At 44.3% G+C, this 14,110-nt stretch overlaps 1 protein-coding gene across 1 annotated transcript in view; it reads right to left on the bottom strand.

Annotated features, from left to right (window-relative positions):
• The window catches only part of ext1b (exostosin glycosyltransferase 1b), a 104,078-nt gene that overhangs the window by 19,657 nt on the left and 70,311 nt on the right, over nt 1-14,110 (bottom strand). Inside the window, exons 2-4 of the mRNA XM_061092187.1 lie at nt 5,378-5,471; nt 1,842-1,949; nt 371-490 (exon numbers count right to left, since the gene is read on the bottom strand). Coding sequence (XP_060948170.1) covers nt 371-490; nt 1,842-1,949; nt 5,378-5,471 — 322 coding nt within the window. The remainder of the gene's footprint in view (nt 1-370; nt 491-1,841; nt 1,950-5,377; nt 5,472-14,110) is intronic.

Genomic DNA, 14,110 nt, shown 5'->3' with positions numbered 1-14,110 from the left:
ATCCTAATGGTCTCTGAGGATTCAGGCATGGATGCCTCTTGGCCTCTTTGCGTCAACAACACTCCTTCATATGAGCTAATATATTGTGAAATGTGGAGTTTACAGGGTCACTATTTGAGTGCTACACCCTTTTTTCATCCACTTTGGATAAAACAGAGAAGCAGCTCGTGAGAAGCTTCAGTTTTCCTCTGAAAACGACACATTTGCACCAAGACACTAAAGTGATGCTGGAGAATAGAGCAAAGATTGCAGAGTCTGCTGTGACACTGCAGCTCTGAGAGAAAGATTGATGATGGAGGAGGAGAGAGGACAGAAGGGTGGGTGTTTGCATGTGTGTGTGTGTATGTGTGTGTGTGTCTTGACTCCTCACCTCCAGCGTGGTCAGCACTATCTTCTCCACGGAGGAGAAGTAAGCCTCCCACAGGAACTGAGTCTGCTGTCGGAGGGACAGGATCTTATCCTGGTGGATGGAGCGCACCGTGGTCGGAATCTGTGAAACGACAAACAGTCAGTCAGCAGTAAATACAGAAGCTGGTTGTTAATGATTGATCTGGGACCTTTAATGTGGTGGCAGGAAGTTTCAAATTGGTCCCATGGATACACTCAGGAAACTCCCATCAACAGATGGGAACTGTCGGCTGAAGCAGACACTGTACTGCAGTTTGTTTGAGCAGTGGCCACAACTATTTTTAGGTGATTCCGGTCAAATCCAAGTCTCAAATGTTCCCAATGCAATTTTACAGAGTGACTCTGAGTCCTGGAGGGAAAGTCTGAGTCAAGTCTCGAGGTTTCATAAACAAACTGCGAGTAGAGTCGCTTTTTCCTTCAGGTCTTTGAACATCCTGGCTAAGTTTGCCTATAAATCACGACTGATATGAGCCACATCGGAATCAGCTTCAAGTTCAATTTGTTTCGTTGTTTGTGTTTTCTTTACAAGCTTTAAATTATAGAGTTAAATAAAAATCAAGGCTCAGTTAAATTTCTTTGTCATAAGCGTATGATTGTGACATCGAAGGAATCACTGCCAATATCGTTATTCCCTAATATCGGCTTGAGTTGCTTGAGCACAAGTATTATGTGTTTGTTGGTAATGTGTTTGCAAAAAAATCACAAGTTGTTCCCTGAAGATTTACGTCATGGGACGTGGGAATATATTTAAGGGAATGAAGCAAATTACAGAATTAATTTAGAAAGTATTTGAGGTAGAAAAGCCTAAATTCAGTAGCAGCCACTTGGTGAATGATTATTTTTATATCAAAAATTTGTATGTAGGCAGCGGATCTGAATCCAGTGGAAAACCTTTGTCAGGGGGTGAAACAGGAAATTGGCTTCATGAACAAATCTGCAGAAACGATGCAGTCGCTCAACGTGGAGCAGAATCCCAAGGAACATCTCCAACATTGACTCTTTATATCTTATTAGTGTGGTGCTCCTAATAAACTGCTCTGTTAGTCTATATAAATCCTACTGTTGTTGTAAAACAAATAAACAGGATTTCTCAGCCCTGTTTGAGGCTGCACACATTGAGCTGCTCATTCTAAAACATCATAAAACTCAATGTCAAACAATATTATTACACACTTCATCGCAATTAAGATTTAACGGGCATGTAATTACTTTCCCTCCCATGAAGTTGAAGCAATTTCAGCCAAATCCACTCTGTTTATTTGCCCTCTCGCGGAACAATGTGGGGTTTTTGAGTGACATTTTCAAACAGACAATAACGCATTATGCTGCTTCAGTTTGCAGTGTGTTTAATGTGTCAGCAGCCTGAGGGAACACAGGTTCGATTCCCTGCTGTGGCTCTGAGGCGATGTGGTTCAGCGTCTTCGGGCTGTTACCTGCAGCAGGAGCCGCTCGTCGCCGATGACCGCTGCTGTGTTCCAGTCGATGATCTCGGAGAAAGGCAGCTCCCAGCCGTTACTCAGCATCACGGGCACACACGCAGCCTGGAAGACACACAAAAACACACACACAGAATGAAGCTCGGACATGAGCCTTTACAAACAACATCACAGCTCCAGCCGAATCGATCCTGTGCTGCGACATATCGATCTGGTTTTGTCAAAGCTGACACACGTGGCTCCTTTCATGACTGTTCTCACACTCGATTCCCTCGGTGGAAATATAATGTTTTATTTCAAGCTTCTTTGGCGCAACATGGAGACATCACACAGAAAACCAGTCCGCAGTGCGATTATTGATGTTTTTTAATCTCATGTCTGTACAGACGAGAACTCAATCATCTCCAAGCTGCATGAGGCGTCACAGCAGGAATCTCATCGAGGGCTGAATTTTAACAACTGAGAGGGAAAAGCAGCTGCTTCAAACACAAGACAATTTAACCACAAATTTCTAAATGAAAGAAATATCCTACTGTTAATTGAATTGTCAGAACTGGATTAGGTATTTAAAGGTGTATTCATTTATGCTTTTGGGCACTAGAGGGCAGCAGTATAGATTTTGTAAACAACACACATTATCACCTTGTTTGGTTTATATCTTGTGTTTGCAGACATTATTTTCGAGCCTAATGTTTGTTTTCATTTGAGTTGTATTTTGGCTACAAACGTGAGGGCTCTTTAGAGGCTAAGTGTTCCGCCATGTCCGCTGGCTAATCGCCAACTGTGTGTGTCTGTTGTGCGATGCCATGAGTCTCCACTTCCTCCCATTGTTCAGAAAAAAAAACAAAAATACCCCAGATGACGATGCCACCATCTTTCACCTCTGATGTCAAAAAGGATGCTGGAGTAGACCAGAGATATCACGGTCATGAGTCACACTAGTAGTAGTAGTATTTCACCTCATTTTTATAGCATCTCTATAGCAACGTCCGTGTCCCATCCACTTACATGGATGACCTATACTACAGCAAGCCACCAGGGGGAGATCCACATGATTCTCGCCATCATGTCTGTATATACAGTCTATGGACCATAATTAACTCAAAGTTGTGAGTTTAAAACCAAAACAAGGAGCTAACAGACAAGGAACGATGAATACAAATCTGACAGGAAAAGTTGAGCTGGGCAACTTTCACATTACACATGTTGATATGATCGATATGTAAATATTAAATAGTCCAAGCTTATATTAAGTAGAGAATTCATCCATGGAACAGTCCACAAATATAAGCTCAAATATCAACTAAAGCGCAAATGCCTGATTCTAATTTAACATCAAACATGAGGCTCGCACAGCAGCTGAGCAATCAGATAAACAGAAATAAGTTTGAACATATAATCTTGATAAGCAGGCGGGCGGCATATGTTCGGTGTGATGATGATGACAGATATAAATATGCAGAAAATTAGCAGCCATTTGTTGGAGAGCAGATCCGAGTCGAGCGCTCTGGAGTGAAAAGTTGGTCGTCAGCTGCAGACGTGTGGATTCATATAAACCTACATACATTTACTCACTCTGCTTTAACATTTGTAAACGAAGCAGTAAAAACAGAGATTTTAAAATGGTTTTCTGATTCTGTTTGATTCATAAAATTGATCATGAATCATTCAGGAGCCTGAAAAACCAAAGATTTGTTTTCAGACCAAATGTGATGTGAGCACGAGATGTCACTTTGTGCACCTGTTGACACATTAATATAAAATATGACCTCGGGTGCAGGAGAGTTAATTACTCAGAGGAGGAGAAATGATAAAGAGATGAGAGCGGTGGAATTAGAAGCGATGGAAAAAAAAGAAAAGGAGAAGAAGAAGAAAGTGGTTGGAAGATGGAATGACAAATGAAAAGAGGGGAGAGGCCGTGGAGCTGAATGTGACCTTTGGCAGAGGAGTGGCAGAGGGATGGAGGGATGAGAGGAGAGGGAGAGAAAACGGCTGGTGTGTGTGTGTGTGTGTGTTTTTGTGTGTGTATGTGTGTGTGTCTTGTGTGTGTGTGTGTGTGTGTGTGTGTTTGTGGTTGGAGTTTGATGTAATGACTGCCCTGTCACTCCCAGGTCATAAAGGTGTCAGCTAAACCAGAAGTGGCCCTTGGGCTCTGCTGTTGTCTCACACGCACACACACACACACTAACACAAACGCACACACACACACACTTACTTAACACACAGACCTGACCTCTATTAGGAATTGCTTTCTCATGCAAACGCCAAAGCCTGTAAATACTCTCCCTCCGTCTTCCCCTAGATGGTGTGAGTCGATGGATGGGGTGAGTCAGACGAGAGGGGAGAGGAGACAAGGGGGCACATTTCCCTCCTGAGTGAAGTGCGGCAGTGTGTGTGTGTGTGTGTGTGTGTGTGTGTGTGTGTGTGTGTGTGTGTGTGTGTGTGTGTGTGTGTGTGTGTGTGTGTGTGTGTGGCAGCTGATAGTGAGATAAGCGAAGTTGTGTGAGTGCCCTCTGTGGACGGCAGCAGAGTGTGGTGAGGAGAAGTAAAGGACAGTGCAGCAGCTGATGCAGAAGTGAGCAGTGCAGACAAAGGAGTAAATGAGAAGACGTAGATGAGAAGTGGAGGTAGAGGCAGATCCAGGAAATGGAAATTTCAATTAGGGTCGTTTAGAGACATGAAGTCTGGAAAATGTCCAGAATCTAGATTTTTTTAAACTCTCCCCCCAAGCTTCATGATCATTTGGGCAGATAATCGTCAGCGAGTGACCTCCAGTCGGGAACGCCCCCCTGATTGTTGCAATGGGATCTGAAATGGGCCCAATTACCCTCTAGTGTGCAGCAGCACTTTAGGATTCACACAGTTTATTGACTCCTTCTGCAAACAATTCCTCTTTAGTGGACGGCGGTCAAATACAAAATGGAAGTTACAACACAGCTAATAAGCCCCAGAACACTTTGGACTCAACGTGTTCAGCACTGCAGAAGGTGATTAGCTGCTGGTCATCAGTGGAAATTCAACCTAGTGAGTATTTATATCACCTCCGAGAACAAATCCACCAATCGTGACATTAAAACAAAACGGATTCTCAAATGTGACAGAGAACTTTACACTTTATTCTCACTCTCTACTGGTGAATTCCAAAGTGTTGCTTTGGGCTTAACGACACAGAGATGAGAGAAAGATAATTGCTCACGGTCAAAATAGTTGTTAAAGAACAAATGAACAGATAAAAGAGTTTCTGACAGATTTAAATTTCGGAAACCTTCCAGTGTTTCTATAAAACAGAGTTTAGAAGCAGGAAGCAGCAGCTCATCCTCCCAGTGATGGTCTTGTTTGTTTGTATTAATGACTCCATAAAGGTGCTTGTGATTTAGGGATCCTTTAATGATAGAGGTATACAGCACTATTAAAACAAATGTGGGAGGTTGAGTGGCTCAATTTCTTCCTTGTTATATGTAGTCATGAATTTACAGCATGTGAGTTGTTTTCTTATATTGTTGTGTGTTGGTGTGTGTGTTTGTCTTGTTTACCTGCAGCGCCTCGAGGAAGCGAAAGGAGCCCAGTCGTCTGCCACGGGGCACCAAGCAGAAGGTGGAGTTGTGGAGCATTTCCTTGTAGTCGTACCTGCAGAGACACAACAGACACACACACCATGAGCTCAAGGACACGAACAAGAACACAACGTGTGTAATCAGAGGAACACGCAGTACACACATCACTGCTGTGATGTTGTTTGTGTATCACGGTTGAACAAACACAGCATGTGGAGTGTCATTTTCACAATATTAAAGAAAAATCATACTTTCACATTCATTCACGCACTTTTAATGACATGACCCCAAATAAAGAAAATGAAAAATCATGAAATCATTATTGTCTTTATTTTTGGGAACGTTATATCCCATTTATCGAAATATAGAGTGACAGAGCCTAAGTATTATTACTATTATATAATACTATACTTACAACTAAAGGTTCAATTATTTGACTTAATGTTTCTTATTCCTAATCAATTCGGCTAAACTGAGTTATTTAAAAACTGTGTGAATGCTTTTATTTTGTTTGCCTTCAGTTAATCTAAGAAAATAAGGTACATTTAATGATTTTGTTTTAGTCTTTCCTCTCCCCTTCCTCCCATCTCTCCCACACTGCTCATCGCCTCCTCTCCATCTCCATCCCTCCATCTCTTAGAGCAGGAGGAGGATGCTGTGCTCCCTCTCCTCCCGCTGCCCCCTCATCCCTCTCTCTCTCCAGTGAGGTGTGTCTTATTGCTCTCCAAACAGAGTGATCAACCCTGCCAGGGGTAATGAGCTGCGAGCGACACCTGCTCCCACCACACCGCTGCCTCTGTGCGTGTCTGTGTGTGTGTGTGTGTGTGTGTGTGTGTGTTTGGGTGTCTGACAGAGAGAGTGTATTTCTGTGTATCATTGTGTTCTTTTTGCATGCATGCTGCTTTCCCATGTTTTGATAGTTTGTGTGCTCAGCGATGTGTGTGTGTGTGTGTGTGTGAAACATGTTTAGAAATGAGGATGTTTCTTGTATGATACAGATATTTACTTTCTCCTTCACTGAATCCACATTACGTCATGTTTAAGCCCCAGTCTTACTCTTTCTCTCCTCCCTTCTTCCATTTATATTTCTTCATTCTCTCTTTCTCTAGATGTGAACACCAAGAGAACGTCCCGTGTGTGTTATTCCTCTCAGTCGCTCTCATGTAAACACAGAGCTAATAAGTATCACCAAACAGAAAGAGTCAACATGTCAGTCAACAGAACCGAACCAGGCTGCTGTCTGGCGTCTAATTACTTTCTCTCCTCATTTTTCTTTTTCTTACCTATTTTAATGAAATAAACAGTTAATGCAAAAGGTAGAAATGATGCAAAGTTGTTGCCGCTGCACGAAGACACTGATCACAAGATTATTAAGTAAACAACATCTGCTTAAAAAAATGACGGCTCAGAGAATGTGCTTTAATATAGAGAGAGGCCGACAAAGGTAAAAATTGGCAGAAAGCAGAGAAGAAGAATCTGATAGATTGTAAAAACAACACAAAGGAAGAACTAGAAGAGAACCTGGAGATCCCAAACCTCCACCGTGGATGATTGGTCACTTTATCATCATATTCATGTGTTGCGATCACATGCACGTGGATCAATATCTGGATCCACAACAAATGCTTAACACATTGCTATTTTGATCTGCACCAAATTGCATTTACTGGAATCTTGGGTCACGCCCCAACCGTCCAAAGATCTCATGGAAATCAGTTGGGTAGTTTTTGCATAATTATGCTTACTAACAAACAAACACACACACAGGTGGGGTGAAAACATAACCTCCTCTGTGAAGAATTGAGGTGTTTCTTTAAAAATCAATAAACCTCAATATACATTCATTCAACAATAATTGGAAACTTTACTTTGTTTATTTATTTGGTTAAAGAATAAAATAGAAATAATGAGCCCTGAGGGTTGAACAGGTTGGGGGGTTAAGAGACTGGTGAGGCAGAAAATCATTTTTCATTTAGCCATAGTCTACACAAGGTGAAGGTTACACAAGGCACACAAACACACACTTACACACACACACACCTACTGATGATGCTGTGAGTGTACTGTAGCTTGTACAGAAGTGTGACAGTGATTGCTGATGCTGCCTTCTGTGTGCCTGCGAATATGGACTGAGCTGACAGGGTGAAGCTGGAAGCCAAACACACAAACACACACAAACACACAAACACACAACATGGTGACTGCTGATGTTGCCGGCGAGATGCTGCCATGTCTCTCCTTTAGCCGAGCTCCTAATGAAGTGCAGGGACGTGACAGGCTGTGATAAAACTCCCACCCTCATTCACATCTACGTGCACAACATTCTGTGCAACACATAATGCAGTTATCACATGCACGGCCACACACACACACACACAAACACACACAGATCGACAAACCCGCTGACACACATGCAACGCAAACAAGCGACAGCTGCACGCCCTCACATTGACGTTCCATCACCTGTCGATGGAGATGAAGAAGCTATCTTAGCCCATATTTCCACACCAGCTGTCTGCATGGTCGGTGCCTGATTGTGCATGTTTGTATATGTGTGTGTGTGTGTGTGCGTGTGTGCAACAGCATCTGATGGCACTGAATATCAATGTGTGGATTAAACTCACAGGAGCCCTGCACATGTCTCGTCTACCTGCTCCTGCCTCATGTTGCTGCGTGTTTCTTTTTAACCAAACAATCAATAATGTAAAACGTTTAAGTGTCTCCAGCCTCTTGCAGGTTTACAGGAGGCTCATCGGCTGGTTCCTCAAACCTAAGCATCCCTAGATTTTTGCCATCGCAGACACAATATTCCCTCCAGCAGCTGGAGTTGGTGGTTTCGAGGTTTGTTTGAGACGAGGGGGGTCGCAGGAGAACTCTGCCCCCCCCCCCGATGAGGAGGTCCCCTGCCGTGTAAACCCACTTTCACTTCCTTTCTTCTCGCCTCTCTCTTCCTCTCCCTCACTCCTCTGCCTTCCTTTGAGCCTGCTGCTAGTTTGAAGTCTGCGGTTCAGAGGCCACAGCTCGCTGCTTCTGCTGTCGTCTTCTTCTCTTCCTCCTCTTCTTCTTCTCTGTTTTCCTTGTCTAACAACAGCTCTCCCTCTGTTTTATTTGGTCCATGTGGCCTGAGCTGGCTGAGGAAACGCCAGAGAGCCTGTGGGGCGTTATTACATCTGCTTATTTATATATTTTAGCAATGTGTGTGTGTGTGTGTGTGTGTGTGTGTGTGTGCGTGTGACACCGGAGCGAGCTGTGTTGATTAAGGTTAAAGTGGTTTCCTGCTGGAAGGACGCACAACCAAACCGGAGGAAACAAAGTCAACATGCATGAGAAATAAAGAAGACAAAAAACAAGTCTTCACATAATAAAGCTCGGTGGATATGACCACGGCGTTTTGTCTGGTGTGCGTATGAATGTGCCGCGTCGGCATGTCCAACAACTGTGGAGCCGTTTAGAGAGAGAGACTCCTCCATCCTACCCCGTTGCCGTGACAACCTGTCATTAAGTGCCTTCATTTGCGGCAGCTTAATTACACGGGATTGGTGCTTCACCCGCCCCGACGGGGTGGGGGGGTAAGGGGGTGAAAGGGGAGAGAGGGATTGAGCGGGTGTGTGTTTCCTCTGTAATGAACACACTGTGTGGCGGTGGCTGAAAGAAACTCGGGTGGAGGCCGGAGACGGCGTCGGATTCCGCCCGAGCTGCTCCCCTGTGAGTGGGCGGTGGGCGAAGTTAGATAATAATCAGTGGTGATAGAATGAAAAACTGCAGCGTTCAATTGACCTTTACGCCGAGGCCTTGCTCCTTGGTTACTGTTGCTAGGCTCAAACAGGACGTTTTTGGCAGAGCAGCAATGAAAAATTGGGACTTTACATTCTTATTAAATTCAAAAAAAGAAGTAGCAGATTCTTTTTTCAGTTGCAGTTCGTTCACCAGCTCTGTGGAGGTTTCTGAAAACTAATTCCCTGGGTCTCAAGATGATGAAAACACAAAACCACAACTGGCCTGGGTGTGTTCTTATGAGACGGTTGTTACATTAGCCTCCTCGACCTCTCTCTTCAGAATGGTGTGTGGGTCTGTGAGAGTGTGTGTGTGTGTGTGTGTGTGTGTGTGTGTGTAGGTCTGGTGATGGTCGGACAAAATCCAGGTAAATGGGTTTTCTACTTTATTTTTGCAGGGTGTGTGTGTATATTGATGTCGTGTAACAGCACATCCAGTAAAAACTTATAGATGTCAAATCACAGATGTGGTTATTTTTCTGGTAAATCAGCCCAAACACAGCAAGTACAGATTCCAGCAGTAATTAAACAGGAGCCACGAACTCTCTATGAACACGAGTGTCTAAGTTGAAGCATCCTGTCGTGCGTGATCCCCAGAGACTACGACAGATGTGCGGGCTAAGTGGGCTTGTGGGTAAAAAGAGGACATCTTTGGCTCCTGACTAACTGAGACAGAGTGTGTTGGGTGAGCGATGTGTGTGTGTGTGTGTGTGTGTGTGTGTGTGTGTGTGTGTGTGTGTGTGTGTGTCGGGAGCTGCTTTCACATATGGTTCTGAGTGTGTGTTTGAGGATGATAATGTGTGCGCACATGCGTGTAGTGACAAATATGAGCTTGAGAGGAGAATCAGTAGTGTGTGACTGGAGCCGGTGTGTGTGTGTCTGTGTGTGTGTGTGTGTGTGTGTATACCCTGCAGCTAAGTAGAAAAACAGGAGTCAGCATCTGTATGTGTGCATCCAGATGTGCGCCTGTCCGTTTTCTTCCATCCCTCTCCTCCTCCTCCTCCTCTATAACGTCTGCTGTACACTCTGAAACTCATTCATTAGCCTAATTAGCTCTCATTAGCCAGCTTATGCTAGTTCCAATTAGCACGGAACGACCCAGAGGTCTGCGCGGACAAACAAACAGGCTCTCTGTGGTCGGACCCGTGACGACCCCGAGGTCTGTCCACAGCCTGATTACAGCCACTTACAGGACGGAGAGGATCCTCCTGCACAGTGACAGTCCTGTGTACGTCCCTGTGGAGCTCCATGAATACACCACAGCAGACCTGGTGGTGGTGGTGGCTGCTCAGACTGGTGTCACTGGCCCAGATTTAAGAGATGCAGGATTATGTAGCAGCAGAAAACACAGATCACCAGTTACAAAGCTCACTGATTCAGTGCATGTTAACACGACTTTGTAGCTGAAGTACCACCTCTGATAACAGTGCTTCAAGAGGACACATACACATTTACATTTGTCCCTTAAATTGCTTTTCTATTTTGTTTTAAAGTTTTTCTCTCGGCACAAAATCCATGTTTGGTTTTCTACAGTGAGTTTTCTGACCTTTATCTGACTGAATAAATATATAAAACATTCACTAAAGCTCACATCTGCTATTTCAGGTTTCTGAACGCTGTTCCTTTCCTACCAAACAAGTCTCCCCCGATTTGTAACAGTAGAAATATCAAAGATGTTTTGTTATTTTATGATTTGAAACCACGGAGACTCTAATTCAGGTGGTGACAATCAAGTTATGCCTGTAAACCCCCTCACACCAGAGAAGCATCAGTTCCGACAAAAGCCTTTTATCAGTAATGTGGTCAGCAACAAAAGAAATTGACAAAAAATCCACCAGTGGGAAATTACCCATTAGATTCAAACAAAGCATCACACCAGAGCAGCCTCAAAGCATCACACAATAAATTAATAAAGCAAACGCATCCAGATTGTGATAAACCCGTAAAACAATATTAGCCGGATGAGACTGCATTACAAGGGGCCAGCTGTTAACGCAGGTGTGCCGACACACAAAACAAACACACCCGAGCACCGGTCTGCATCACCTGCACCAGGAGGAACGTGCCGGTGAAACAATGAGTACAAGGTTTTTTCTAAAGCGGCTCCAGGTGAGAAAATGAAGCGTTCACCAGAGACGCACCTGATAGGTTCTCTCTCACTCGGACGTCCTTCCTGACTGGATTTCAACTCCTTTATCTGCGAGTGAGATCTGAAGAGGAGCTTAATGTGACAGGTCTCTCTGCGTCTCCGAGTACGATTTCTTGAGAGGAATCGCTGACTGATCGGTCCGTGCTAATATCTCTCTTACCCCCTTTTCTTTCTCTCTCTCTCTAGCTCTGGTTCGCTCTCACTCTGTGTGAATACAGACTTTTACCAACATTAAATCCCAAACTAACCCGGTTACATTGAGAACATGTTTGTAGGTCCTCACTTAGCTCGGGAGCTGCAGCCGCATATCAAGACTCGTCAAGCCGCCGGTGAATTAACCAGATTTCATTTGCCTGGAAAGTCCAAGAAACTCGGCGTTGCGAGCTTGAATTCTAAAGTAACTCGGCGTCAGGAATTTTCCAAGATGTCACACTAGTTTGCACTGCCGCACTGGATCCATATTACCATTCAGATGAGAGCCGGGGCCGCAAATACAGCTGCAGGTGGTGGGAGTGAACCACATAAGACTTTAAAGAGAGAGAGAGAGAGAGAGAGAGAAACCTTGGAGGAGATAGGGCTCATATACATGCAGGCTCACATTCGGCACGCTCGCACAAAACTTTCAAATCGGTTCAAGTCAGCAGCATCGCTCTTTCCCCTCCAGCTACAATCCCTGCTACCCCCCCCCCCCCCACCCTTGCACATGTAAGCCTGAATATTTTACAAATACCCCGATAACAAGAAGTCTTCCTGCCGCGATACTAATTCACTATGACGGCTTTATCCTTGCAATCTTTTCAATTTGTCCTCTTGGATTTTTTCCACTGCCGACAGATGGAGGCAATTTTTCAGTTACATTTAGTGTCTGCGCAGTAGTCAGAGTCCCCAACTACACACAGACACACACAAACGCACACACACACACACTCAACCCCCCAGAGGACGGAAGTGAGGTCGATTTCAAACTAGACACATATTCCGCACACTTATCCGGGAATAATTCTGGAATGTATTTTGTTGGGCAGCTACATGACTGCTTCTCTACAACGACAACGGTGCACAAACACAAACACAAACACACACACACACACACACACACACACACACACACACACACAACCACGAGTGAGTGATTGGCGGCTCTCTGTGTGATCTTGCAGATGAGGGGCTCCAGACTCAGTGGATGTTCACTGGGGACCAGCTGTGCCTCGCTCTGGACTTCCAGATGGCCCTCGGGAAGCCGAGTTTGTGTGTGTCCGTACGTGTGTTGTGCGCATGTTGGTGTGTGTGTGTGTGTGTGTGTGTGTGTGTGTGTGTGTGTGTGTGTGTGTATCCACATGTGCGAGGCAGTCTCAGATTTAGACATGTCAGCACATGCACCGCGGCGGCCTCTTTTTAAACACTGACACATTTTGTCATCAGAGCCACTGAAACGAGGAGCGCAGAGGAGGGCTGGAGTTACCCCTCACTGAGATGTCTTTTCATCTGACACACACACACACACACACACACACACAGACACACTCACACACACACACATAGACACACACATGCAGAGAGAGAGGAAGAGAGAGAGACAGAGAGAGAGTGTAAAGCTGAAATTGGTTCCATCCACATTAAGGCCGCTGCAGTGCAGGTTCTTGCATGACAAATCATTTTCTAAAATCTTAAATCTCTAAATACCACACACACACAGACACACACACACACAATCCTGCAACCACCTCAACAATCTTTTACCACACAACCTTATTTTCCAAGCACCTCCAACCATAATCAGGGTCTCATCTGGCGACAAACACCGACCCGACTCTGGTCCAATAGCCGAGGAGAAACTTAATCACGTCTAATTTCTTGTCTGCAAACTCACTCTGATGCATTCACTCCTCTAAATCAAAATATAAAACCCTTTTCCCGGAGCCACCTGAGTCCCTGCAGCACAATGACGCTCAGATGTGACCCAGAGCTGGGCCACACCCATCTCAGTGAAGGGATGGGTGGGCACACAGGGGTCCGACGCAGAGATGCACTGTCATCAGTCAAGATCAAAACCCTTTGAAATGTCACCTTCGCAGGAATTTGAAGAAGCAGGATTATGTTCAAACACACGGTGGAGCATTGTGGAGTTTTGGCGTCAGGGCTGCTGGGGTCACATTAGCTGATCCCCGAGGCGGTGATGTAAACTTAGACTTAGCTTAAAGGGAATGGGAATGTGTGTGTGTGTGTGTGTGTGTGTGTGTGTGTGTGTGTGTGTGTGTGTGTGTCCACAGAGGACACTTACAAGTAGAAATGATGATGTAACATTTTTTAGTAGCAGGAATGTGCAGACGTGATCATTTTAGTGTGATTTTTAAAGACCCAGTGATTTTTTAAACACAGATTACATATGCTCTCTCTTTCCCTTCAAACGTTTAAAACATTCCTGACTCTCCACGAGTACAGAATTGTGTGTTTGATCACTAACAGTTCATATAAAGGTAATGGCTGGTGGTTACATCTGCAAACACACTGCCCAGTTATCGTGTGTCCAGATTTCGCCACTTATTAACAATCACACAATCGCCATGGCAACTGATCTACTAAAGCAGTTTGAAAGCCCCACGAAGTTTTGTTCTATTTCTACATTTGTATTTCTACACTTACCAAAGATTTCATTCTGTATCTACGAATTATCGGGCATTTCATATATTAATGAAACTTTTAGATATTTAATTTATTAACACGTGACAGAAAAACCATTGAATCCTCATAATCGAGTCACTGTAAAAGGAGAAGAAGAAGAAGAATGAC

The sequence above is a fragment of the Limanda limanda genome, chromosome 19, assembly GCF_963576545.1.
Source record: "Limanda limanda chromosome 19, fLimLim1.1, whole genome shotgun sequence".
Lineage (NCBI taxonomy): Eukaryota > Metazoa > Chordata > Actinopteri > Pleuronectiformes > Pleuronectidae > Limanda > Limanda limanda.
The sequence above is the reverse complement of the archived record's forward strand: the minus strand, read 5'-3'. Positions and strand labels throughout refer to the sequence as shown.